This window comes from Ascochyta rabiei, chromosome 22, assembly GCF_004011695.2.
Source record: "Ascochyta rabiei chromosome 22, complete sequence".
Taxonomy (NCBI): domain Eukaryota; kingdom Fungi; phylum Ascomycota; class Dothideomycetes; order Pleosporales; family Didymellaceae; genus Ascochyta; species Ascochyta rabiei.
Window position 1 is genome coordinate 515,274 of NC_082426.1, and position 23,865 is coordinate 539,138.

A 23,865-nucleotide genomic window follows, 5' to 3' on the forward strand; every position below is an offset into this window, starting at 1 on the left:
GCTTCATCCAGTCCAGTCACGCTATTGGCTCCAGCCTTTCTGTACTGGTATCATTCTGTTGGCTCTAGCCTTTCTGCACTGGTAAACACCTCTACATGGCTCTTCTCTCCCAGTACCCGTCCTGCCGTCACAGGTCAAGACCCTTATAGATTATGTACAGTTATATCATACACAAGGCTCCAAGACTTCATTCTTCCCTCGTAACACTGCCATCCTCTTGACGGCCCTCTCTGTTGGGTCCTTCTCTAAGCCACGTGCTCGCGAGATTATTCTTGGGATCTTCATCCGAATACCCGCGCTGCCGCCTGACATCAAGCACAGCCTTTCGAATGCGATCTGTGCATTCTATCCGTATCTGAACAGCCTCATCCGAGTACTTCAGCGCATCGTTCAAGACACCAACCTTCAAACTCCCGCTCTTCTGCTCCTCGTTTGCACACAGTCGCTTCCACCGAGCACGCAAGTCCCCAAACATCGCTTCGGCATTCAGCTTCTCTCCAAACGTCACTCGAACGTTCTTGAACGCCCGAGGTATGAAGCGAGGAAACGTGCGCTCCTCGCTCATGATGTCGTCAAAGCCCTCGATGAAGATGGGTACAATGTCAGGCATGGGATCACTCTCCAAGACCAGGCGCGACACGCCCCATTTGAAGTAGCGCATAATCCTCTGCTCCGACTGGTGTATCATGCCTTCGGGGAAGATGTGGACCCATGCGTGCCGCCTGCGGGTGTATTGTGAGGGTGCAGGAAATGTGTCGATGCCGTTGGTGGAGAACGTGAGATGCCCGCCAGTGAAGGGATCAATCAGTTCGGTACTCTTGAGCGACGTAGTAGGCTTCTCAGGAGCATCGTTGGCGCAGAAGAAGGGGCCGCGCGAGAGGAGACGGATTGCTTGCGTCATGGTGGGTTGGAAGAGGCCACCGTGTTGCGAGTGAGCGCTGCGGTGGGTGGGTAGAGTCTGGCCAAATGTGAAGAAAGTAGACAGTCCTCTGAGGTCCTGTCAGCTGTGGCAACGCACATGGGTAGTGTAAACCGTACTTGTTCGTGAAGCATAGATCGTAGCTTGCCAGTCCCCAGCGCAAGTTGTCTGGGTTGAACATGTAGCTCAAGGGCAATATTCCCCATAGTATCGGGTCATCCATTCTGCAGCGCGCCTTTCGTCAGTAGTCGTCGAGTCTTAGGGTCGCGCCCCTGTACGTACACCGAGATGTGGTTCGATACTGTAATCCGATCAGCCCTCAGAGTACTCTCCCATGCAGACTTCTAGTACCACGTACCAGTGATCAACCCTCTCTTCCTCTCTCTTGGCTCTTTTCTCTCATCCAACAGCCTCAAGAAGCGTTCCATGCCGTGCGTCTCTATGCTGTTCAGGCCCAAGAAACTCTTGCACAACAGGCCTACAGCGCCCATGGTGAGCATGGACGCCGCCCGCCATGGCGCGCTGGGAGCCTCAGGAACCTGAGGCCGCTCCTCTGGTTGCATTGCTCGTTGTTTAGATAAAGACAGACATGCAGCAACAACTCGGGACGGGCGACGGATTCCAAGATCGCTTGTCCTGCGGAATCCTGGCCCGCGGCACGTCACAGCACCTGGAGATTTGAGCAGGGATCAGGGTTCACGGTGCGCTCGGTGCAGCCACGTGTGGCGCTCCCTTTCTCACGACTGGCTCTGACTTTGCGACTTCACCCGTGATTTGTTACACCATCAAACCATATTACCATGCCGCCGCCCAGGTCCGTTTTCACAGCCCATGAGCGCAATGCTCTGAAAGATCGATGGGGCTCCCAGGCAACACGTCTAACACGCGACTCCTTCCTTCCGTTTGGTTCATGCCAATTATGCCTTCTCCCCGCCGTGGACCCTGTGTGCTGTCCAGCAGGCGATTTGTTCTGCAGGGAGTGTGCCATGACGAACCTTCTGGCCCAGAGAAAGGAAATGAAGCGACTCGAGAAACTTGCTGAGCAGCAGAAACTGGAAGAGGTGGACCAGCAAGAACGAGAAGACGAGCAAGCGCGGCTACGTGCAGTGCAAGAGTTCGAGGCTGTGCAGATGGGCCTTGAGGTCAAGGTTGGCGCAGGATCGAAGGTGATTGGCCGAGAAGGTGGGAAAATTTTGGTGGAGCAGAGTGAGACTACGGGGAGCAAGGGCACGAAGCGCAAGTTCGAGATGGATGAAGAAAAATTGAAGCGTATTGCAACCGAAGAGCGGACGAAAGCTAAGCGGACTCTTGAAGACGAACGCAAAGCAGCGAAAGGCTCACTACCAAGTTTTTGGGTCCCAGGAGAGACACCGGAGACTCACCACAAGGGCATCAGCAAGGCGAAGCAGAACCCTACTTGCCCTTCAAGCGATCCAGAATATCCACATGGTCTCTCGCTCAAGACTCTGACGAGCGTCCATTTCCACGAGGAGAAGTCGTCAGAGACCGGGAAGACTTTGCGCACGTGTGCCAGCTGTCAAAAAGCGCTGTCGAACAGCACAAAAGCTGTGCTTGCAATACCGTGCGGGCATGTTCTATGTAAACCATGCGTTCAAAAATTCTTGAGGCCAGAGCATCGACATCATAGGGATGCACACGAGGATGGGCCAGATCCCGAGACCACACATTGCTATGTATGTGATGCGGACCTTACGACGGTGCCGGACACGACTGAAAAACAAAGTAAGAAGAAAAAAAAGGAAAAGGAGAAGGGGCCAAAGCCTGGATTGGTGGAGATTAGAAGTGAGGGGACGGGGTACGCGAGTGGGGGCAAAAGTCTGGTTAAGAGGGAAGGTGTTGCATTTCAAGTCTGAACACAAAGCGAAGACTGCTGTTGAATCGACAGACACCGCGAGATACCTGACTTGTCTATCTGTCACCAACCCCCGACCTTATCTATTAGGTGTCAGTGTATAGACCGTCAGCTGGCCGAGTATTCAAGCAATCCGACAGGCCAACAGTAAAGAATGAGTAGGGAGAGACTGTGATTGGTGAAGGCGGTATTCAGCCAGTGTGATGGAAAGGCCGACTCAGCAAATCATTTTTACTCCTGGCAAGACTCAGTTCAACCTTAGTTGGAGCATTCGGTTGAGGTGGAGTTGAAGAGCGAGGCAGTCAGGATCCAGTGTCTTATTAAGCAACGTCTTTCAAGTAGGGGGATCTGCAGTACAAAGCAATGAATTTCGGACTGTAAAAAGCCTGCAATCTGCGGAAATCGTCCTGCTCCAAATGCGTCATGTTGTGAATGACTCCGTTAAAGTGGGGTGACGTTGTAGCGGATGTCTGCCCTCCGTTGCTCTTGTGTAACGCGTAATCGCTCGGGCGACAGGGTGTCCATACATTTCTAGATCCACATGTTCTTCACCGGAGGAAAGGCGTTTGCATTCCAAGTCCTGTATCTCGCTTGTCACTCATAGCTTCTTCTGTCTGGTCCTACCTCACGTTGCTCTAGCGGTTGTGTCGCTTCGCCCGAAGGCTCACAGTAGCAAGATTAAGAAACAGCAATCAGTACTCGCTCGCAGTTTTGAGTGGTGCAGCGTCACTAGGTAAGTAGCTACACGCAGCTATCACGTCTCTAAGTTTGCCTGTCGTTTGTGCTGAGATGCCGAGTTTGAGGAAATTTAGTTGCTGCTCTCGCGATTGAAGGTCGGCAGGCCGGAAGAAAATTAGCTGAGAGACCATGCAGTAAGAAACGCGATACGAGTGACCTGGGTTTCAGCGATGTTCCGCGTTCATCTATGGTCCATCATACGTGTTCGAATAGGTCAAATGGAGGCATCCACACGAGATACTTCTCAGTGATCTTAGGGACGCAGCAGTTGCTCAAACCTCCATGTTTTTCAAACAGCCAATCAAACCCGACGATCAGCCATCCCCAGCCGTCCGTATGATGCCCGCTTGCTATCAAGGAGAGTTCCGCTGCCTCAGTCAGCAGTCAGCATGAGACGAAGCTTCGTCTTAGCCATTGTGCCCAGCACAAGCTTGGCTGTACTTGCAAAAGCATGGCAGTACTCGCAAAAGCACGTGCATCAACCGGCGTCTTCCGCTTGACGAGAGGAATCTCGACTAGCTCGTGGAGTGTGGCATGCTATCTGAACGTTGCAGCTGGAGCAGGTATCGACATCACTCCTTCACCCGTTCGCTCCATCATGTCAAGTCCGGCCATAACGGCACCAAATGGGACAGCTCTTCGGGGCAAGTACTCTATACTATACCCTCCTGGAATCGTTCGACTCCCTTTCTGATTTCTTTGACAATGTCTGCAGCCTCATCCACGCTCGCTGCCTCAAAGTCGTACCGCTTCGTTTCCTTCTCTCTGTACACCAGCAGCCTGACCGTCTTTGGGTGCTTCTTGCTGACCTTGGTACCCACTACGCTGCTGAAGTGTACCGTTGTGGTTTTGCCTTGCCCTTCGATAACCCCACCCACGGCTCCGGCACGTCGTCCGGACTCGCCAGGCATAATGTGAATGTATTCGTTGTCAAGCGCGATGATGCGAGATGTTGACGATGCAAATGACATGGGTTGCTTACGAAGCACGGCGTAGCGGCGGTAGTAGCCCGTTGACGTCAGTGCGAGAGCGGAGGCGTCGGCATGCCTTGCTAGAGGATGGATGAGCTGGTGTCCTGAGACAGCAGCGTGCACTCTATCGCCCTTTTTGGTTTTCTTTGGAGCACCACCCGTGCTGATGATCAGCGGTGCGTTGGGAGAAGAGGACCCGGGGCTACCAGAGAGACCCATGATGCCATCTGCCACAAAGCGCCTGCGCAGCAGATCAACATCTGCATGCTTGCCCAGCGCCTCGACTGTACGGTCCAAGGGTGCGACTGTGGTGGATTGGCTGACTTTGAGCAAATACAGAGCCTTGTCCAGGTGTAGATCGTGACACACTTTGTCGAAGATCTCGTCGATATACGTGTCCGTTGTACAGGGTACCGGTATATGCTTTGTATTGAAGTTTTCGTCAGTAAAGTGCACGTTGACCGTTTTGGGCGCACCGATACGGCTTGCAGCGTGGGATGACGAGGTTGTCGGGGCATCTGCGAGAGTGCTCGTATCTTTGCGGGTTGCTTTGGGCGCAAAAGAAGGTCCTGTGATGGGATTGCGAAAGCTTTTGGCACGGCTGGGCATCGGCTTTGCGGTTTGTTCGGGCTCCGGCTCTTCCTTGTCTTCCGAGGTGTCCTTGTGCGAAGTGGTGACTGCGGCAGCTGCTTCCTCGCTGTAGATGGGCGTCACCTTGTCGTTCTCGGCCATCTCTCGCTGTGAAGCCTCGACCAAAGCAAACTCATCCCAAGGCTTGTCTCGCGCGCGGGGACGCATGCCACGAGCATTGTTGGAGGCGAAGTCCTTCAGCGGCTTGTTCCTGGTCAAGGGCGGGAACTCGTCGTCGACTTCATCGTCGTCCCACATGCGCATGACCCAGCCATTGACGTTGCATTTGTCGGGCGCCAGAGGCGGCTCCATTTTCTCTTCCTGATAACGATGCAGTGCATAGCCAATCGCCTCGGCTACGGTGATGGGTTCGCCCTTGTCGTTGAACTTGCGCAGGAGAAGCTCCACTGGCTTCAACGGCTTTGCAGAAAAGGGCAGGTACAGCTTCAGATACAGAGGATTCGACTGAGCCTCGCTGGCAGCGTTCCAGACGGCGAAGCGTTGCAGAGGGTTGGATGGCTTCGACGACTTGGCTTGGAGGGCCTGCGTCAGGGCGCTCACGGGGAGGATGAAGCTAATGGGCCTGGGTGGGGGCAGCGCCTGGAGGGTCGGCTGGGGCGGCTCTCTCTTCCTCTTTGGAGATTGGTTGTTGAAGGGGGTCAATGCGGGCATGTTGCGGAGATCGGCCGAGGGCGACGAGTCGAGTGGATGGCGGGCATGGCCCATGAGCGAGCCGCTGTCAGCGGAGCCCGAGAACTCTGAGCTGAGGGAGCTGTCCGACTCGTTGCCCTCGTGCAGGGCTTCCAGGCGGCCGTCTGGCTCGGCGTCGTCTGGGCGGATGCGGGCGGGCAGCAGCTGGTGTGAGCTCGCGGCTTTGCGCACGTGCTTGATGCGTCGTTTCTGGAAGCCCGAGTTGTCGAACTCGTTCTCCGAGGACATGTCGCTGCTGGTGATGGTGTCTCTGCGGGCGCGGCCCTTGACCATGTCGACGGCGCCGAGGGAGCCGCGGGGCAGGAGGGAGTCGGGCGGGCGCGAGGGCGAGGTGAGCACGACGGACGGCTGGTCGGCGGGGTCCGGGGCGTCGAGGGCGTCGAGGGTGTCGAGGGCGTCGAGGGTGTCGAGGGTGTCGCGGGCGTCGGGCAGCTCGTTGCGCAGTGCAGAGCCGCGGACGGGCGAGGAGCCAGAGCGGGTGCGCAGGGGCATCTTGGTGAACTTGATCTGGTTGGCCGGGCGGTCGGGGGCGTCATCGTCGTCGGACTCGTCGCTCAGGTCGCTGCTGTCGTCCTCGTCGAGCAGCTCCTTGCGACGGCGGCGCCTCGCGTTCAGGGTGGGGCCCAGGGTGTCGTTGCTGGTGGCGGCGCCCGTGACCATGCCGCCCTCGTCCTCGTCGTCGCCGAAGCCGTCGGGGGCGTGGAGGGCGGCGGAGCGCGGGGCCTGGAAGTACTCGGACGTGATTGCCGTGGGGATGGGCGGCGAGTAGGTGCGCCTGATGTCGGCGGGGTTCGGGGCCCATCCGGCGGCGCGGAAGCCGACCTGGTTGAGAACGCTGGCATTGACGCTGATCAGGCGCTCGCCCACGCCGTCCTTGATGGAGGCGAGGTAGGCGGTGCGCAGCTGGTACAGGACGAAGCTGCGGGTCGGGCGTCAGGGCCGGGGGAGGAGGAGGTGAAGGAGGAGGAGGTGGAGGAGGAGGAGGTGGAGGAGGAGGAGGTGGAGGAGGAGGAGGTGGAGGAGGAGGAGGTGGAGGTGGAGGAGGAGGAGGTGGAGGTGGAGTAGGAGGAGGAGTAGGAGGGGTCTTGGAGGCTGGCTCACTCTTCATTCTGGAGGAGGGACATGGCCTGTCCGGTCCTGTCATGTCATGTCGGTGGTGGCGTTGGCGGTGGTGGTGGTGTTGTCGGTGGTGTTGTCGGTGGTGTTGTCGGTGGTGTTGTCGGTGGTGTTGTCGGTGGTGTTGTCGGTGGTGTTGTCGGTGGTGTTGTCGGTGGTGTTGTCGGTGGTGTTGTCGGTGGTGTTATCGGTGTTATCGGTGGTGTCGGTGTTATCGGTGGTGTCGGTGGTGTCGGTGTTATCGGTGGTGTCGGTGTTGTCGCTCTTTCACACGCCTGCGCTCGCCCAAGCCCCCACCACCTCCCACACCAACCGCCGCCATGAACCTGATCGCATACTCCGACTCCGATTCCGACTCCGACGGCGATGCTCCGCCTGCGCCCGCGCCTGCGCCCAAGCCCGCGCCCAGATCCTTCCACAAAGTCGTCGACCGCGCCCACCCCGGTCGCATCAAGCTCAGCCTGCCCGGCGCCGCGTCCACACCCACCGACAGAGACGACATCGAGTCCGAGGCACCGCCCGCCAAGAAGCCGCGCACGGGGGCGGGCCCTGGCCTGGCTGGCTTCAACTCGATGCTGCCCGCGCCCAAGAAAGGCCATGCCAAGCCAGCTGCAGCAGGCGCAACGCCGGCGACCAGGGCACTGGGCAAGGGCCTGGGTGCGGGTGTTAACCTGCGGACTGGCGCGGAGCCTGCTTTCAAGAGAGAGCCCAAGCTGGACCTGGAAGAGCACGACGGCAACGGCAACGTCATCGAGAAGGCGCCGATGAAGCGGGACGACTTTCGAGCCATGCTGAACCTGCCAACCCCCAGGTCAGAGCAGAAGACGTCGCCCAAGCCATCGTCGCCTGCCTCCGTTCCAGACACAGCACAAGGCGCACCCGCTCCCAAGCCAGCCGCTCCAAGGTTCGTACCCATGTCCGTGGGCAAAGGCAAGAAAAAGAAGCCCGTGGCGCCTCGTTCAGCCGCAGCGCCGGCGGGGGAAAGCAAGTCTGCAGCATCGCCACTTGTCGAAGCTCGACCGCCACCGAAGCCGAAGCCGTCGTTGTTCGGTGTCTCGCAAGAAGCAGAGGCGCCTTCCGAGCAGAAGACAAATGGCGCATACCAGCCGATCATGTATGGATTCGACGACGACGAAGACGAGGACGACGATGCACTAGCCACCGACGGAGCTTTCGGCGCACAGCCAGCACACCACACAGCACAACACGCCTTCGCACCACCCTCCGCAGCCGCGCCTAGCGAGCTCACTAACATTGCATCTGAACTCAACCTCTCCGAAGCAGAGCGACGGCAGCTGTTTGGGAAAAAGGGCCGGAACGGACCTGACTTCTCCTCCGCCAGGATCGTCGAGTTCAACACGGACACCGAATATGCACACAACGAGCAGCTGCGGCAACAAGGTGAACAAGCGCAACACAACCCCCTCAAGTCCATCTCGGGTACGGGCAAGAACAGCTTGCGCAGCTTGGTCAGCGTGGCGAGCACGCAAAAAGAGGCGCTCGAGGAGCACTTCGCCACGAGCCACAGAAACAAGAGAGAAGCTGGTAACCGCTACGGCTGGTAGAAGTCAAGCCATTCAAGTGATACCCTGGACGGAGACGCACTGGCCTTTTCAAACACGAGGTAGCTGGCTTGTGCCACAAGTACCTCCTCTTCTCACCGGTTTCTTTTCTCATCCCACGTGACGCCAGGCTTTCATGACCGCCCGTTTCTGCATCTCCACACATCAGGGCAATCTTCCTCAAACCACCTCCAGTTTTGATCATGTAGACTTACTTCAGACACGCCTTGTTCCCTTACCTCCACCCATGTACATGGGGAATGCAGCCTACAAGCGATTGTACACCGCCATGACACAAGCAGAGGATTTGCTGACCGCATTTGCTAAATGCAATTCGCTGCCCAGCAGTCTTATTAGCTTGCGCAGCGCCCGTTTGCTCACCTTTCTCTCTCAAACAAAACCCAAGTCATCCTCCTTCACTTCCCCGTCTGCCGTGTCTCGTAAGCACCAGGGCCTCTTCGTCTTCTCATCCAACCCTACTTGCTCCTTTTCCCCACTCCAGCAACCGACTCACTCCGTGCAATTCTCACTATGCCGCCAAAGCCCTCAACTGTCCCCGCTGCATCGAAGCCAGCAGCTGCTCAAGCCGATCCTGATGGACTGTCTTTGAACAAGAGCGCGCAAGGAATACAGCACACAAACGCGAAGAGAAAGAGGTACAGGGAGAAGAGACGACGATCAAACAAGAGCAAGCACTTCTCAAGTGGTGATGCGCCCGCGACTACCACAAAACCTATCAGTGAGACGGCCAGCGCCAGTGAGGTCGAGCCTGAAGAGACCAACAGTCGTGCCATACCGTCTTCCCCTTCAGATACAGACACGATCGCCACCGAACCGCTTCCACGGTCCCAGTATGGACGCACAACTATGCCATATTCCGCGGCTCTTTTCGTAGACGTACCGGTCGTAGCGTATTTCGAGCTCCGTGATCTGCCCAGCGCTGGGCACGACGAAGGCGATCATGACCAAGGTCTTTTTGCTACTCAAAAGATGGAGCGAGGCACACGCATCATTTCCGAGCGCCCGCTGTTTACTCTTCCAGCTCCCGGCGACCAACTAGCAGAGCTAATGGCAGCTTATGACAACCTTTCCAAATCGGATCGAACCCGCATATGGAACCTTAGACCAGCTGCTCCAGAGGCATCTGAGCAGCTCCACAATCTTCGTTTCCTCGTCGATAGGCTCAATTCCGACTTGCAGAACATCTTCCTCAAGTCAGAAGCGACCAGGACGCACGAAGAGCAAACAGCTCTGGACAAGATGAAACCGAAACTCGAGCATGCGATGAATGTTTGGCGTATAGCCGCGCGGTGGCACGCAAATCGTTGCTCCATGACCGACCTCCCAGAAGAACAGCGGGCGCATCTTCCACAGGGCACACCGATCACAGGCTTGTTCATCGAGAGAGCACAGATCCGCCACTCGTGTGTCCCCAACTGCTTTGCGAGCTACGACGCCAATCGCGGTTTTATGAATGTACATGTCACCCGAGACATCGCCGCAGGTGAAGAGCTTACCCTGTCCGCCTTCGCTGACAACATGTACTACAAAGACGCCCAAGATCGCAGTGAGGAGCTATCCGCATGGGGACTGACGTGCGACTGCGAAGCCTGCGACAAGAAACATCCCAAGTTCGAGCTTCACGAAGCAGCACGGCGGCGAGCTCACACACGCGTCATTCTGCTCGTCGACCTCTTGACACGCTTGGAGAAGGCTGATTTCACACAGGTAAAGCAAGAACACAATCCCCGGCTCATTTTTCTAGATAGCTGACAGGACTGCCAGGACGAGCTCTCCAGAACCCAAGACATGGCCATGGCGCTCATCCGCGACCTCAGAGCCACAGGCTGCGAAAGTGTCGAAACCGTACGCTGGCGCAACGTACTCGTCGATCGCGTTCTCTCGGCGCGTGCCTTGGTCATTCCCGAGAACGATAGGCTCCTGGCATGGCAAATCATCCTGGGTCACGTGAAGGAGTGCGAGAAGGTGGGAGGCATCTGCTATGGGCAAGACCGCGAGGAGTTCAGGGTGCTCCGACGGACCAGGGAGGCTACTCAGGCTTGCGTGGATACTGCCATTGCCTACGACGAGGAGCATGCGCCGGAGTCTATCTTGAGAAGCAAGGGCAAGGGTGCGGAGGAGTGAAAATGAGACGATGCGAAGGCAGTCTTGTAGTGCAACATGGGAGATTCGAAGAAGGATGGCAAGACCATACTTTTGATTGGCGCTCGACTTGCTCGTTGCCTCTTCTTGGATATTCCAATTTCGGCATTTCAAAAGCGCGTTCGATTCCTCGACCACAGTCATGCTACCACCGAATAACACATCTGACAGGCTCCCGCCTTATGGAAAATCTTGGCTACAAGCGTTGTTTCTTCCCTACAGATGTGGGGAGGATGCACATGATGTAACTTTGGAGAAGAACTGCAAGCTCATGAGCATCGAAAAGACTACAATGCTTCTTAGCTAATCAGAGGTCTCACAAAGCTAGTGCCAGAGACCTCTGGGCATTGATGTTAGGTGTGGATGCAGAACTGCTACGCCTGAGCGTTTCTGCGACCTCTCTTAGGTAAATGGGTATCACGTTGCCGAACTGGTGCAGGCCTACTTGCCCGCCTTCGCCTTTGCCTCTGCAGCCTCCCTCTTTCTTTGCAAATATCTCTCCTTTGCACTGCTGATCTCCGTCGCCGTCTTCTGGCTCTTGGCTGCATGCTGCAGCTTCGCTTGTTCCTCTGCCTCCTCGTCCGCTTTGCGCTTGTTCGCCGCCTCGATCTGCTCAGCAATCATGTGTGTCTGTCGTTCCCGTTGCGCCTGCTTGCCCGCCTTGGGCTGGTACGTCAACGGACTGGCAGCAGGCTTACTCGCTTCCGCTGCCTTGGAAGAAGCCGACTTTGGCTTTGCAACAATGTTCAAGCCAGCACTGAGCAGCTGCCGCTTGTCCGCGATTTCACCTGCATCGTTCAAGGTGATGTTTTTCCCCTGCTTCCGCGCCTCCTCGGCAAGCTCCCTGTCGCTCTTCTCCATCTCAACCTCAAACGGCTTGGCCCCTTCCTTGGCCGCCTCCGCAGCGTACTTCATAGCCTCCTGGTGCCGCTTCTCTTGCTCCATAAGCATCTGCTTGTGGAAGCCCTGCATGCCAAATTTGGCCTTTTGCCTCTCTTCTTCCTCGAGTCGGATCTTTTCCTCCTCCTCTGCTTTGCGCGCTTCTTCTTGCTGCGCCTTGTACGCGCCCGTTACAAACTTGTCCTTGTCGGCGAACTCATCGCCCTCGGCTTCTCTTTCGCGGGCAAGGAGTTTGTCGCGCGCACGTAACTGGTCCTTCTTGCGCTGCTCCGAGGCTTCGAAGAGTGAGTCTATGTACTTTGGTTTTCGGGCCGCAGCGTCTTCCTTGTTGGCCGCTGCTATGGCAGCCTGTCGGGCGTGCAGCGCATCATAGGCACCGTCGTAGTCGTAGATGGTAGAATCGAGTTGTGCGGCTTCGAGAGCGCGTTGCTCGGCCTCCTTTGCGCTTGCGGAGTAGCCGATTATTGTAGGATCATCCTCCTTTGCTTTGGCCTTCTTTGACGGCGGTACCGGCGGTTGCCCTTTCTTCGGTTTCATTGGCGCTGGCTTCGAGGGTTCGGAGGAGGCGGAAAGGGTGTCCTCAAAGTTGAACTCGCCGATTTCTTGCACGTTATCGACGGCTTTCGCTTTGCCTTTTACATCCTCTTCGTCCTCGCCGAAGATGGCTTTCTTCTTTTTCCCGAGCCCAGGCTTTGCGGGTCCATTTCCTAGTTTGTTCTTTACATTGAGGCCGAATTTGAAGGACATGATGGGTGGTGTCGTGGAAGAATGAAACTGTAACGGCAATCGAGAGTCGCATATGAGCCAAGAACATCCCGCGCACCAGTGAGATCATCGCTTGCTCCGCTCACCCCCGCGCCTGCCATCCATCACCCTGCCTGCATGACTGTAAAGAATCTCTCTCCCCGTCTAACACGGCCACCGCTGTTCGAACTTCATGCACAACTGGCTACTATCGCACCATAGTCCTCACCATGGAGGACCAGGCTGACGACGCCTCCAAGACGGATGCCTACACCACAGCCAAGCCTTCCAAATTCCACTTCAAATCCTCGTCATCACGCCGCAAAACGCGCCACGACCGTGAAACTTCCTCCCAAGACAAAGAGGAGCGATCCTCGAAGCGTCAGAGGTCGGAAGACGACGACGGTGCAAGGCGCAGTCGCCACGACTCTCGGCGCAAACACAAGCATCGACATCGCGAAGACCGCCATCCCACATCAACTTTTGACGGCGACTACTACGACCCGGATCATCGGTACCGCGAGTCACTCTTCGATCATGTGGATACCAACGAGAACGAGGTTTTTCGCGAGTCTCTTTTCGACGCCCTTGCCGACGACGAAGGCGCCGCGTACTGGGAAGGCGTCTACGGGCAGCCCATCAACATCTACCCCACTGAGAAGCCCGGTTCAGATGGAAAACTGGAGCGTATGACCGAGGACGAATATGCAGATTTTGTGCGCACCAAAATGTGGGAGAAGAGCCACCAGCATATTGTCGAGGAGCGTGAAGCCAGGGAGAAAGCGCGACAGGAAAGGAAGAAACAACGCTCTAAGTATGACGAGGAAGCAGGGAGAGGGGAAAAGGAGAGGGAAGGCATCAGGCGGCAGATGGAGGAGAGTTTACGGAGGGGCGAGGAAAGGAAGAGGGCGAAGCAGGCAGCAGCAGCATGGGAGACCTACAACACCAAGTGGGACTATCTAAGCCGCGCAGAGAACACAGCCGAGACTGAGGATACCAAGATCAGGGAGCTGATACCATGGCCGGTTCTTTCTGGCAACTCAAAGCATGTCGACAAGGAAGAGATTGAGCGCTTCCTACGAGCTTCGTTGGCTTGGAAGGAAGACTCGAGTGCCCTGCTCAAGACTGAAAGAGTGCGCTGGCACCCAGATAAGATGCAGCGGCGTTTTGGACAGCACATTGACGAGGAGACGATCCGGACTGTGACTGCGGTTTTCCAAATCATCGATCAGATGTGGAATGCTCTGAGATGACGTTCACTCGAACAGGTCGAATGGTTTTGGTTTCTGTCCAACAGGCTCAACGTCCAATTTGCTAATATTGGAAGTCCAGCTGTGAGGACCGTACCTGGATATGACCACAGATGCGTTCCAGCGGCCACGGGAGAACCACAGCGTGTCAGTCAAGCCAAGAAATATTTGGCATACAAATGAGTGTAATCCATATCTACAAGATGCACATCCTCTCAGCTACTTCTACTACGCCATGCCTCCCTCTCTTCTTACAAGGATCTAAACTCGACACTGCAGACCGACTTTGGACAATACTTCCAGCGTCCATCTACGGGCCCTGGACCGTGACCGAGGCACTCCCGCTGCTCTGGTAACCTTCGGTGGCAAGGATTTGGTAGTTGTGTGTCCCCAGCTTCTGTCCGACGTTGGCCCATGCATCAAAATGGTTCCCTGTCGTAATCGTTCCCCCAACCCTCTTGCTCTGCCTTACGCTCCAGAACTGCTGAAAGGTCGCCGTGCCGTCAATGCTCGGCTGGTTGGTACGTGTCGTTTGGTAGATGTCATAGACACCACCATCTGACGTGACGGTTCCCTTCTTCGTGGCACCGCTGCTGGGGTTGTACGAGCCGTACGACTCGACAATGTAGTACTCAATCAGCGGGTTGCGTGTCCAACCGTACAGCGAGATGTACGAGTTGACATTGGCTGCGTTCCAGGTTCCGCTATAAGTGACGGTGCGGCGGGCACCGGGGTTCCATCCTTTTCCTGCCACAAAGTTGCCCACGTTGGACCAGGTTACGTTGTATTTGCCAGCCGCCTGTCAACGCGATTAGTTTGGTCTATTCTGCACGATTGACAGGGATGAAGCCGGCAGCGTGAAAAAAGACTAACGCCATTGTTATAGTTCACGGAGCCTTGTCCGTCGGTCCAGAACGAGTAGAAGAAGCCGTTGTTAGTGCCAGTTCCAGCGGGCGTGGAACGCGCGGTGAGATTGCCAGCGTCTGCGGCTTCGGCTTCGAGGATGAGGTTCAGTGGAGAGGCGAACGCGGTGATGGCGCTGCCAAGGGCAAATAGGATGGAGGAGAGAGCAACCATGATGAGATATTAAGAAAAGTGTTGTTTGGTGGTAGTAGTAGGCGGATCTAATCCATAAGGCCTCAAAGCCGCCTTTATACACAAGCCAGTACGCAGATCGCAACATTCGCGGTGATGTGGGGAACGGCGCGGGCTGAATGTAGCCGCTCTGTAGATTAAAGGAGTGTTATGCCTTGTCCGTCCAAGCATCCATGTCCAGAAACAAACCGATATACCGCGAGTTCCGCGGGGTGCATGACTGCAGCACTGGCTTGCAGACAGGCAGTTGATCGTGCTTGAACCTTAGTTGGGCCTTCGCAATACCCACCGGCTGTATTTGCCTACTGTGTCTTGATTTACTATGTTGAGCTACAAGCCTTGTATCCCTACGGTTCGTCGAATAAACATCTGATGTCTGTACCTGTTGTTTCATGCAAATCCAACGTATAGCTGTGGATTGATGTGTTTAGAACGGTAAGCCTACAAGACATTCTGGCTCAGCGTGATCAAACCGTACTAGCTAGCAGCCTGTTGATTATGCCTTTGCACAAAAAATCGCCAGTAGACACAAGTTATCCTGGAAAGGCATCATAAGCTTACCAAGGTTTCTGCCGAGGGTTTAAGCATTGCACAAGGCTAATCTATTTTCACACCACAGGAGCAAAAGAAGCAAACTGTACGTAGAACAAGAGTCATGGGGTAGATCAATGCCTTTCAAGTCCAGACAGCCGTTTAACCGGCTGCAGAACATCGCTCGAGCCTAAAACAACGTCATGGGTTTCAAGTAGATTGCATAGTCGAGTGAGGCTGTAAAATTGCTTACAGTTGTGTCATTGATGGAGGCAGTACTATTGGTACCTGATGTCGCCATATGTAATGAACATTCCTCCATGCCTGGTATCGAACTCTTGTATTCCTGTCTCGCCCCCGAAAAAAACGCCCTCTAATGCATTGGAGCAGTGGATATCATGTACAAATGCACGCCGAAAGAGGAAGGGTGTGCCACCGAAAAGTATGGGGCTGAAAACAAGGAAAGTAATGCGACGCCAACATAGTCGTGCTTTCTTAGATACCATGTTTCTTCTTCTCCTTAAGCTCGAGCTCTTTCATGTATTTGACAAAAGATTTTTTGTGTACCTGTGAACGTTGTCAGTAGAACCCATAGCGCATCATTGATCAGAACTTACCAAGCCAGCAAATTTGCCATCTCTGAGTACACAGATGTATCTCAATCCCAGTTTGACAAAGCACTCATAGACCAAATCCATTGGTGAGTGCACATCGAGCGACACAGGCGCCGGATCAATGTATGGTGTGAAGTCACTAGGGTCGTGTTGAGGGTACGCTCCGTCATCACTGGAGGCTTGAGGTTCCCGTCCAGCTGCCCAATCGACCTGTGGCGACATCAAACAGAGCGTGTTTTCCTCGTTATCCAGTTTGTCGAGAGCAAACTCAAGGTCAGGTGCTGGGATCAAGCCAACTAACACGCCATGTTTGACAATTGGCACACCACCGTCAAGCTCGCCAGCCATTTGAAGTAGTTGCTGCATGACACGCAACTCAGTTGCCGGAATCAGGGTATCATCTGAGATATCGATAATACGGTTCGGTCGTATGCGTGGTGTAATGTCGCCAAGCTCGGATGTGAAGATTGGGCGAACTTTGTTGTCGAGGAAAGGATACGAGTTCATGTCGGTGAGGAGGTCGTAGATGCTGAGTGGTTCGATGGCATCAGCTGTCCATTTGGCGACAAGGATACCAAGCGAGAAGGGCAAGACGTGATCGAGACTGCCAGTTAATTCGAAAAGGATGACAGCAAGGGTAATGGTCAATCGAGTGACACCAGTCATCGTTGCACCAGCGGCGACTAAGGCGTATACGCCTGGAACAACGCAAGACCCCGGTGGACCTTCTGGTACACATTCGCCAAATACACCTAGGTGGGAAAACCTGAGGGCAAGGAGCTGGACCGAGTGACCAATGAATCGCCCTGCCAGGCCGCCAACAACCATGGAGGGCACGTAGATACCAGCAGGCACTTTGATTCCAAAAGTGATCACAGTGAGCCCGGCTTTGATGACAAAGGCGAGAAACAGGACCCAGAGCACCGACGGTATGTGTTCTCGTGTTGGACACAAGCCATCGCCCGAGTTGGTGTAGGTGTCGCAGGGGCTGGCCAGCTCAAACAGTAGCTCGGTAACTGGAAGCTTGGTGTAGCGATTCCAGAAACTGATGAGACCGGTGACAAGTGCTACGAGAAATACCTCGAGAAGAGGGTGCTTCTTGATGATTGGAATGCGTCGGAATGTTCGGGCCCAGATGCGTGAAGCTTTGATGAACAGAGCACCTAGAACGCCACCAACAGCACCGGTGAATATAAAGGTGGCAAGCTCGAAAAACTTCCAGTCAAGATGATAACGAACTTCGAAAAGCACAATCTTCTTGGTGCCGTAAGGATCCAAGAACTTCAGCGACAGTGCAGCAGCCTATGGAGATTAGTCAAGAATAGAGTGTGCAGACTCAAAACTTACAATGCAGCAGAAGAACGTCCTGAACAGTGTCTTGGAGGGGAAGTAGTAGCTTACTTCCTCCAGGCTAAATAGGACGCCGCCAATCGGGGCACCAAAGGCGACCGCTACACCACTTGCAGCACTGGCACTCAAAATCTCTCTGCGCTTGCCGTCGTTGTTGCTGTACTTTGAAAAGATGCGACAGGCAATGTTTCCGATGCATGTTGCGATGTGCACATAAGGACCCTCCTTACCAAGACTCAGGCCAGATGCCACACTGAGGACCAAAGCTATAGTCTTGATGATGAGCGTACGCAGTCCAAGATAACCGTGAAGCACGAAACCGCTGAGGATGACCTTGACTTCGGCAACTCCACTGCCAGCAGCAGAGTAGTAGACCATAGGCGGACGAAGCTGGGCTTCGTTGACCTTTGTCTGAGGGCTTTTGCTACGCTTGCGAACTTCGTCTTCCTCAGTGTCCGAGTGTCGACGCACTTCCGCCCCCAGGTTCTCGTCCAGTGTGGCGAGCGAGATAGCTGAAGGGATCACCGTCTTGGTCGTGAGCGTCAGCAGGCAAGATGCCATGGAAAGCAGGACGACTGAGAGCACGTAGAAGCCGAACTGCGTGTGCACGACATCGAGCCTGTCGCTGCGGACGACCTTGGACCAGTGAAGCCAATTTTCGCACGTGGAAGCGCCGTCGCAGCACGTCTTGCGACCGTTGCTCCACTTGTTCGTGCAGTAGCCCTGCTTCCAATCGAAGAGGGTGCTTTCCGTGGTATTGACGAAATACGCGCAAACGGCAGTGAGCACGCCGATTATGGCCACAAGGATCCAGCCCTGGGCGCCGTCGAACCAGGCGGCCAAACGGCCTCTGATGTCCTTGCGGCTTCTGAGTGCTTTCACTCGATATGCATCGGCAATGTTGTCATGCACCCAGTCGGTCGATGTGAACTGATCGTACCAGACTCGGTTGTCTTGCCAGAGAGAGGTTTTGGCAGACTGCATGCTGTCGTCCAGGCCCGCCCTGCGCTCGCCCAAGGCATTGACCAGGCGCTGACTAAAGGCGTGGTTGAAGGAGCCTGCTCTGCTCTTCATGCGTGTGCCTGTGGGAAGCTGGCTGTTGTGACGCTTCGTACCTGGACGAGGGGTGCCCGGCATGCTCGCAGGTACGCTCATGTATGACCTCGAGCCATGCGCATGGCCCAGCAAGGCGGATCGTTCGGACAGGCCGCTCCGGGCGAGGTCGTTGTCGGAATTTCGTGTCTGGCGCAGCGAACGGTAGGTGGCTATCGGCGATGAGGGCGTGGTGCTGCTGATTGTGTCGCGGCCTTCGCGCTGCTCGGCGGCATCTTGGTCGTCGGCATCTTGGTCATCGGCATGGTAGTCTTCGACACTATGGTAGGACCTCATTGACTTGGGCATGGTGAGCGAGGGCGAGGGTGAAGGCGAGGGCGAGGGTGAGGGCCAGGGCGAGGGTGAGGGCCAGGGCGAGGGTGAGGGCCAGGGCGAGGGTGAGGGCCAGGGCGAGGGTGAGGGCCAGGGCGAGGGTGAGGGCCAGGGCGAGGGCGAGGGCGAGGGTGTGTGTGCGCAAAGGAGGGAGCACGGGCAAGTTATCTATTCACACGGGGGCGCTCAGAGACATTTCGCCGACTCGAGGCAGCTACAGAGGTCATCTGAAGGAGGGCGGTGTCGTGGAGCACCTGGGCATCGCTGCTTGTTCCCACACGCGCCGCGGAGCGACCTCGGCCGCCTTGCCTTGCCTTGCCTGGCTTTGTTTTCTACAACGGCGATCACGTCGCCTTATCTTTGAACGTTCGTTTCGCCTGTTGCAGACAGCGACTTTCCTGCCTGCCGGATGCCGTGCGCATTGTGGAATGCATGAAGCGGCTCCTCTCATCGCGCTACCCCGAGGCTCGCTTGCATGGTTGTCTTGTCTCAGCGGAAAAGGCGCGTGTGATCCCTCTCAGCACGCGAGCATGACGAAGGCGTTTCAGGGTCCAAGCGACCAGGGTCACCGCCAAAGACAGCAAGGTGTGTGGGAGGCGACGAACCAATCACCGCCAGGCTGCCCAAACGCGCCATACCCCACCAACCATCCATGCCTCGTTTGCCGTGTACGGCTCCGGAGTAACTGAGCCGGAGGGAACAAGCCGTCGTCGTGTTCGTTGGGAGTTTGTCCGTCTATGTCTTTTCAGAACCCGCATAGCTAGGATTGAACCACTGCTCCTCATCTCGAGAGCGCAAGAGCAGAGCCAACCAAGACAGAGCAGAGCGTATCCAACAGGTTGCCTAAACAAGCACACCCTCGTGATACCTTTGACGACGCCCAGAGACCCTGCATCGGATCGCGGATACCCTATCGACATGGTGAGTGGCTGACCGTACGTCGGACTGCAGCAGGGCCTATCTGACGCCTCCAGTAGCCTGCTATATACGACCAGTTCTTCCTGTTTGGAGACTCCATAACCCAAGACTCATTCAATCAACAGAGAGGCTTCGGCTTCTCTGCAGCGCTCCAGGCTGGTATGTCTTGGCACTTCTGAACCTCCCACGCCATCTCTGGATTTCTCCCGCCGTGTCCTGAGGCTCATCTGCGTCACCCTGCAGGCTGACTGCTTGCTTAGACTACATAAGACGGCTCGATGTGGTCAATCGTGGCTTTAGGTTCGTTTCCCAAACACGGGAGTCGATTGCCCAAAGACTGATACTGTGAAAGCGGATACAACACGCGCCAGGCACTCAGCGTGCTGCCTAGTATCATACCTTCCCCCGAGCAGGCCAAAATCCGCTTCCTGGTACGATACGCAGCGCTCTACTAACCGAGCATTTTCTTTGACTGACAACGCAAGACAATCTTCTTCGGTGCCAATGATGCCTCACTCCCGGGCGCCCCCAACAAGCAGCACATTCCTCTCGACGAGTACAAGGCCAACTTGGAGAAGATCGTCACTCATCCGCAGATCGTGGCCCACAACCCTCGCATCATTCTCATCGCTCCTCCGCCTATCAACGAGCATCTTTGGTGGCCGCGAGACCAGGAGAGCGGGTATACTTCGGTCTCGCGGACGGCAGCCACAACCAAGGAATACGCCGATGCAGTTGTCGAGCTAGGTATCAAGCTTGATCTGCCTGTTGTCAACTTGTGGAAGGCTTTCATGGCAAAAGCCAACTTCCAGATAGCCGGGTGGAAATTGGGAGACTTGCTTCCAGGATCGCTGGAGATAGCGCAGAACGATGCTTTGGTCGAGTTGATGTACGACGGTATGTACATGCGCTCCTGTACTGTGGACTGGGTTTCATGACTGACAAGATGTAGGCCTTCACTTTCATCCGGCAGGGTACGAAATTCTGTATCAAGAGGTGACGAAGCTCATTGCCCGACGATGGCCAGATCAGGTGGCGGAGAAGCTGCCAACCGTACTGCCTGGATGGAACGACGAGGAGGCATGGAAGACTTGGGAGGCATCGAAGCCATCCCCTTAGATAACATTATTAAACCGCATCGACTTGTTTTCTAGACATACCAACAAGCAAACCGCATCCGTTGTCAAGTGTTAAGCGTTCAAGCCAGGGCGTGCTTCCATTGCTCTGGTAATGATGTTGGTGATGAAGCTTATTAGTTATAGCCCCACCCCCACGAGCTAGTCCTCTAGTCCTCCGTGGCGTACCTTGCAACGGACCTCAGGAACAAACAAACTTGAACAACGACAACGACAACGACAGCGACAACGACACGACACGACAGGTTTGTGGCGACAAAGCACTACCCCGAATTCTTCCCGAGCAGTCTACAGTACTTCTCAATACGATTTGTTCGTCACGTGGAACGACGGCCGCTTCTTCTTGCGCAAGTGCAATTGCACATCACCACATTGCCCATCCTCGAGCCCTTGGTGCATGTGGTCTTCCTGCACCTCAACACCGCACCTGCAACAGACCCGCTTCTTGTTCACTTCAAAACACCTCTCCGACTATCTTTTAAGCCCACGAAAGTAATCGCTCGATCCTCCAACTTCGCATCTGACTCTTCGAATCGAAACCTCGAAACATTGAAACCTCAACTGCAGACGACAGCACAGCTCTGGCAATACAAGATTGGATGATCGTTGGAGGAGGTGGAAGTGGGTGGAGCCGTTGACTACAGCGAGGGGAGTCTGCTGGTAGGGGAGCCGCCACGACAGGAGGGCCCTCTTCATTTGAGTACTCTCGACAAGGAATGAGAGCGTGGGTGAGATGGATCCGGAAAGCATAGCCTTCCAGCCTCGCGACGACTTCTGGCGCGTTCAGACCGAGATGCTGCGAGTACAACAGAATCAAGCCGAGCTTTCTGATCGTGTCGCTCGCTTGGAGAGAAAACAAGACGAAGACGCCCGCCTGAAGAACGTTTGGGGAACATCTTCCCCGTTCCCCTCCGTACTGGGTGGTACCCCGCAGCAGGGTGAGTTACACCCAATCTATTCCCGGCACCGTGTTGACAACTATCAGTTCCTCTACAGCAGCCCACGGCCGAGCACTTCTCCGACTTTGACGATGACCAGTCAAGCAACCTCATTGGTAATCTCCAGCTCGACGCCGACGATGAGCCTCGGCGCGTGGGAACGACATCACGTGCCAACAGCGTCCGCTTCGATGAGACAGCAAACCACGGTCACTGGGCACATGCTTCACGATCATCACTGGATCTCCTTCCCCGTTCCGGTAGCAGTCTCGGTGGACATGCCCTAAGTGAACGCAGCTACTCTCACAAATCAGACGGCAGGCAGAGCTCAACGGGTCAGTCTGTTCTTTCCGTGACGTCTGGGAGGGCCAACAGCCTCACAAGTTATGGTCCCACGACACCAGTAGAAGCTCCAGGGCTGGCACCTGGTCTGTTCATACTTGGCTCTGTGCCTTCCATAATACGTTGCTGGCTCAACACTAATTTCAAGCACGATACCCTGCTGTATGCAGCAGTCTGCACCGGCTCGCATACCTCTTTCTTAGATTTGCATCTCATCGAGCACCTTGGATTCCAGGACCAGACCACACGGGACGATGAAGGCATCAGGAAGATCAGATTGACTGTCTATCTACCAGAAGCTGTGCCAGTCTCGGTGTCCGTTCAGTCCGACCGTCCTGCACCTCATCTTCCCTCCGTCACTGTTGACTTCACTGTAATCGATGACTACGACAGATCCAGATCCAGGTCCAGATCCAGATCGAAGGCTATTCAGGTTCTCATCGGTAGCGATCTCCTCCGAACGCACAACGCAGACGTACTTTTCTCGTCGAATCATTTGATGATTTACGATGACGATCGTAACAAGCTCCAGGTTCCTCTTGTGCGGCCTGAGGACGAAAAAGCATTCAAGTTCCTGTTTACTTGGCATGAAGACAACGCTACCGCCAGATTGAGTGTTATTTCGAAGAGTGCAGTCGTCGGCCTATCAGCACCAGCCGAGTCCAAAGTCAAGTTCTTGGAATCGGGACAAGGAGAGAATAGTGGTCCACTCAGGACTCAGGACACTGAGACGACGGCAAGTTCTGACGATGGCGGTTCGAGCGGCCGTTTGAGCCTCGAGCAGCGACCGTATTCTTCAACGTCTCTGGACCGTCCCGATTCTAAAGGTCCGCAACTGACCAGCTCCGCTCCTGCGAATCCGCGCTCAGGGCCACCGCCAGCTATGCTCAACAGTTGGAGGCGTGACACGAGTGAGAAAGCAAGCAGCGGCTCGCTGGATTGGGCAAACGTGGGTAAAACTACTACGACCGCTTCTGGCGAGCAGCGTCGTGAGATCAAGGTGTTGAGACCTGCAAGGTCATCTTCGCGCACCTTCTCGGCTTCGACCTCGGCGTCTGCCACGGGTCAGTCACGCTTCTTCGATGACGGCAAGAGGAAGGAGGAGGCTGAGTCGAGTACGAATCCGCCTGCACCGTCGCTGAGCCGCAACGTGTCTCGCGAGAAGGACGAGAATCGCGCGGCTGCGAGCAAACAACGGTCTACTAATCCAGTGGGTGGTGCGTCTGCGTTTGCGTGGCTCAAGAGCGGATCGAAATGAGGGTTTAGGTAGACTGCTGGTCGTGCTTTTGGGCCTTGACCGGCATGGTAGCATAGCATCTCGACGCCAAACATGATGATGACATGAAGTTCAATACGATTTTCGTCGTGACATGCCGCTTGCTGGGAGCGCAAGGTCCTTTTGCCGTGGCAATCCACGGCCATGGCATTGCCACATGGACACAGCACTCAGCCTACGTGGAGAGTCGAGAGAGAGTCAGACCTGCTCTGCGACTGGTACTGGCGCTGCCATCCATGTGCCTGGGGCCTTCAGCCCTGCGGTGGGTGTTAAGCGAGGCTGCTAGACCTAGTGTATCCTCTCAGCGCAGAGCGGGCGACGGGCAAACTGGAGGGCTGTGACGGAGTGCGAGTTCTTTTCCAAACCACACGGCTCTACACGCTGCACGCTGTACGCTGTACGCTGTACGCTCTACGCCCTACGCTGCACGCTCTACGCCCTACGCCCTACGCCCGACGCTCCTTCCGCGCCGATTGCGCTTGCCCCACGCCTTCGCCGCTTCCTGCTTCACCTTCCCCGTGAGCTGCTCGCCCTTGACTGGCGCCGCTACGCGCTCCACGGGTGCCCGACTGTTCTCTGCCTGCCGTGTCTGTCTTGGAGCTGTCGAGGCTCCGGGCAGGCCTCCGCGCTTCACAACGGCATCCACCAAGAAACGCAAGACCG

General features: G+C 55.7%; 11 protein-coding genes across 11 annotated transcripts, besides 15 other annotated features; 6 read left to right on the forward strand and 5 right to left on the reverse strand.

Moving 5' to 3' along the window:
- Window positions 1–187: 187 nt before the first annotated feature.
- On the reverse strand, window positions 188–1,410 carry EKO05_0011376 (Lyso-phosphatidylcholine acyltransferase; the record flags this gene model as incomplete). The annotated part of the gene is made up of 4 exons (XM_038944461.2): window positions 188–989; window positions 1,039–1,143; window positions 1,202–1,220; window positions 1,278–1,410. 4 exons carry the CDS (start codon window positions 1,408–1,410, stop codon window positions 188–190), a joined length of 1,059 nt encoding a protein of 352 aa, XP_038792565.2.
- A 309-nt stretch (window positions 1,411–1,719) lies between these two features.
- Window positions 1,720–2,793, forward strand: EKO05_0011377 (uncharacterized protein; the record flags this gene model as incomplete). Its single annotated transcript, XM_038947544.1, has 1 exon — window positions 1,720–2,793. One exon carries the CDS (start codon window positions 1,720–1,722, stop codon window positions 2,791–2,793), a length of 1,074 nt encoding a protein of 357 aa, XP_038792566.1.
- A 1,390-nt stretch (window positions 2,794–4,183) lies between these two features.
- On the reverse strand, window positions 4,184–6,966 carry EKO05_0011378 (Component of a membrane-bound complex containing the Tor2p kinase; the record flags this gene model as incomplete). Its single annotated transcript, XM_038944370.1, has 2 exons — window positions 4,184–6,761; window positions 6,944–6,966. 2 exons carry the CDS (start codon window positions 6,964–6,966, stop codon window positions 4,184–4,186), a joined length of 2,601 nt encoding a protein of 866 aa, XP_038792567.1.
- Window positions 6,208–6,269: a tandem repeat.
- Window positions 6,365–6,422: a tandem repeat.
- Window positions 6,505–6,536: a tandem repeat.
- Window positions 6,784–6,923: a tandem repeat.
- Window positions 6,966–6,994: a tandem repeat.
- Window positions 6,995–7,278: 284 nt separating this feature from the next.
- EKO05_0011379 (uncharacterized protein) lies at window positions 7,279–8,523 on the forward strand (the record flags this gene model as incomplete). The annotated part of the gene is made up of 1 exon (XM_038947545.1): window positions 7,279–8,523. One exon carries the CDS (start codon window positions 7,279–7,281, stop codon window positions 8,521–8,523), a length of 1,245 nt encoding a protein of 414 aa, XP_038792568.1.
- Window positions 7,295–7,338: a tandem repeat.
- Window positions 7,331–7,365: a tandem repeat.
- Window positions 8,082–8,108: a tandem repeat.
- Window positions 8,137–8,166: a tandem repeat.
- Window positions 8,524–9,051: 528 nt separating the features above from the next.
- On the forward strand, window positions 9,052–10,665 carry EKO05_0011380 (uncharacterized protein; the record flags this gene model as incomplete). The annotated part of the gene is made up of 2 exons (XM_038944358.1): window positions 9,052–10,248; window positions 10,306–10,665. The coding sequence occupies 2 exons, from the start codon at window positions 9,052–9,054 to the stop codon at window positions 10,663–10,665; spliced, it is 1,557 nt and encodes a 518-aa protein (XP_038792569.1).
- A 459-nt stretch (window positions 10,666–11,124) lies between these two features.
- On the reverse strand, window positions 11,125–12,330 carry EKO05_0011381 (uncharacterized protein; the record flags this gene model as incomplete). The annotated part of the gene is made up of 1 exon (XM_038947546.1): window positions 11,125–12,330. One exon carries the CDS (start codon window positions 12,328–12,330, stop codon window positions 11,125–11,127), a length of 1,206 nt encoding a protein of 401 aa, XP_038792570.1.
- A 227-nt stretch (window positions 12,331–12,557) lies between these two features.
- On the forward strand, window positions 12,558–13,580 carry EKO05_0011382 (uncharacterized protein; the record flags this gene model as incomplete). The annotated part of the gene is made up of 1 exon (XM_038947547.1): window positions 12,558–13,580. The coding sequence occupies one exon, from the start codon at window positions 12,558–12,560 to the stop codon at window positions 13,578–13,580; it is 1,023 nt and encodes a 340-aa protein (XP_038792571.1).
- Window positions 13,581–13,887: 307 nt separating this feature from the next.
- Window positions 13,888–14,654, reverse strand: EKO05_0011383 (Endo-1,4-beta-xylanase; the record flags this gene model as incomplete). The annotated part of the gene is made up of 2 exons (XM_038944296.1): window positions 13,888–14,376; window positions 14,451–14,654. The coding sequence occupies 2 exons, from the start codon at window positions 14,652–14,654 to the stop codon at window positions 13,888–13,890; spliced, it is 693 nt and encodes a 230-aa protein (XP_038792572.1).
- A 1,044-nt stretch (window positions 14,655–15,698) lies between these two features.
- On the reverse strand, window positions 15,699–18,304 carry EKO05_0011384 (uncharacterized protein; the record flags this gene model as incomplete). Its single annotated transcript, XM_038944274.2, has 3 exons — window positions 15,699–15,770; window positions 15,821–17,119; window positions 17,165–18,304. The coding sequence occupies 3 exons, from the start codon at window positions 18,302–18,304 to the stop codon at window positions 15,699–15,701; spliced, it is 2,511 nt and encodes an 836-aa protein (XP_038792573.2).
- A 269-nt stretch (window positions 18,305–18,573) lies between these two features.
- Window positions 18,574–18,724: a tandem repeat.
- Window positions 18,725–18,894: 170 nt separating this feature from the next.
- Window positions 18,895–18,920: a tandem repeat.
- A 460-nt stretch (window positions 18,921–19,380) lies between these two features.
- Window positions 19,381–19,419: a tandem repeat.
- Window positions 19,420–19,510: 91 nt separating this feature from the next.
- Window positions 19,511–20,629, forward strand: EKO05_0011385 (uncharacterized protein; the record flags this gene model as incomplete). The annotated part of the gene is made up of 6 exons (XM_038944420.1): window positions 19,511–19,513; window positions 19,570–19,669; window positions 19,771–19,810; window positions 19,863–19,941; window positions 19,996–20,407; window positions 20,463–20,629. The coding sequence occupies 6 exons, from the start codon at window positions 19,511–19,513 to the stop codon at window positions 20,627–20,629; spliced, it is 801 nt and encodes a 266-aa protein (XP_038792574.1).
- Window positions 20,630–20,847: 218 nt separating this feature from the next.
- Window positions 20,848–20,890: a tandem repeat.
- Window positions 20,891–21,379: 489 nt separating this feature from the next.
- Window positions 21,380–23,184, forward strand: EKO05_0011386 (Ubiquitinyl hydrolase 1; the record flags this gene model as incomplete). The annotated part of the gene is made up of 2 exons (XM_038944276.1): window positions 21,380–21,584; window positions 21,632–23,184. The coding sequence occupies 2 exons, from the start codon at window positions 21,380–21,382 to the stop codon at window positions 23,182–23,184; spliced, it is 1,758 nt and encodes a 585-aa protein (XP_038792575.1).
- Window positions 22,317–22,346: a tandem repeat.
- A 403-nt stretch (window positions 23,185–23,587) lies between the features above and the next one.
- Window positions 23,588–23,654: a tandem repeat.
- The last annotated feature ends 211 nt before the right edge of the window (window positions 23,655–23,865 follow it).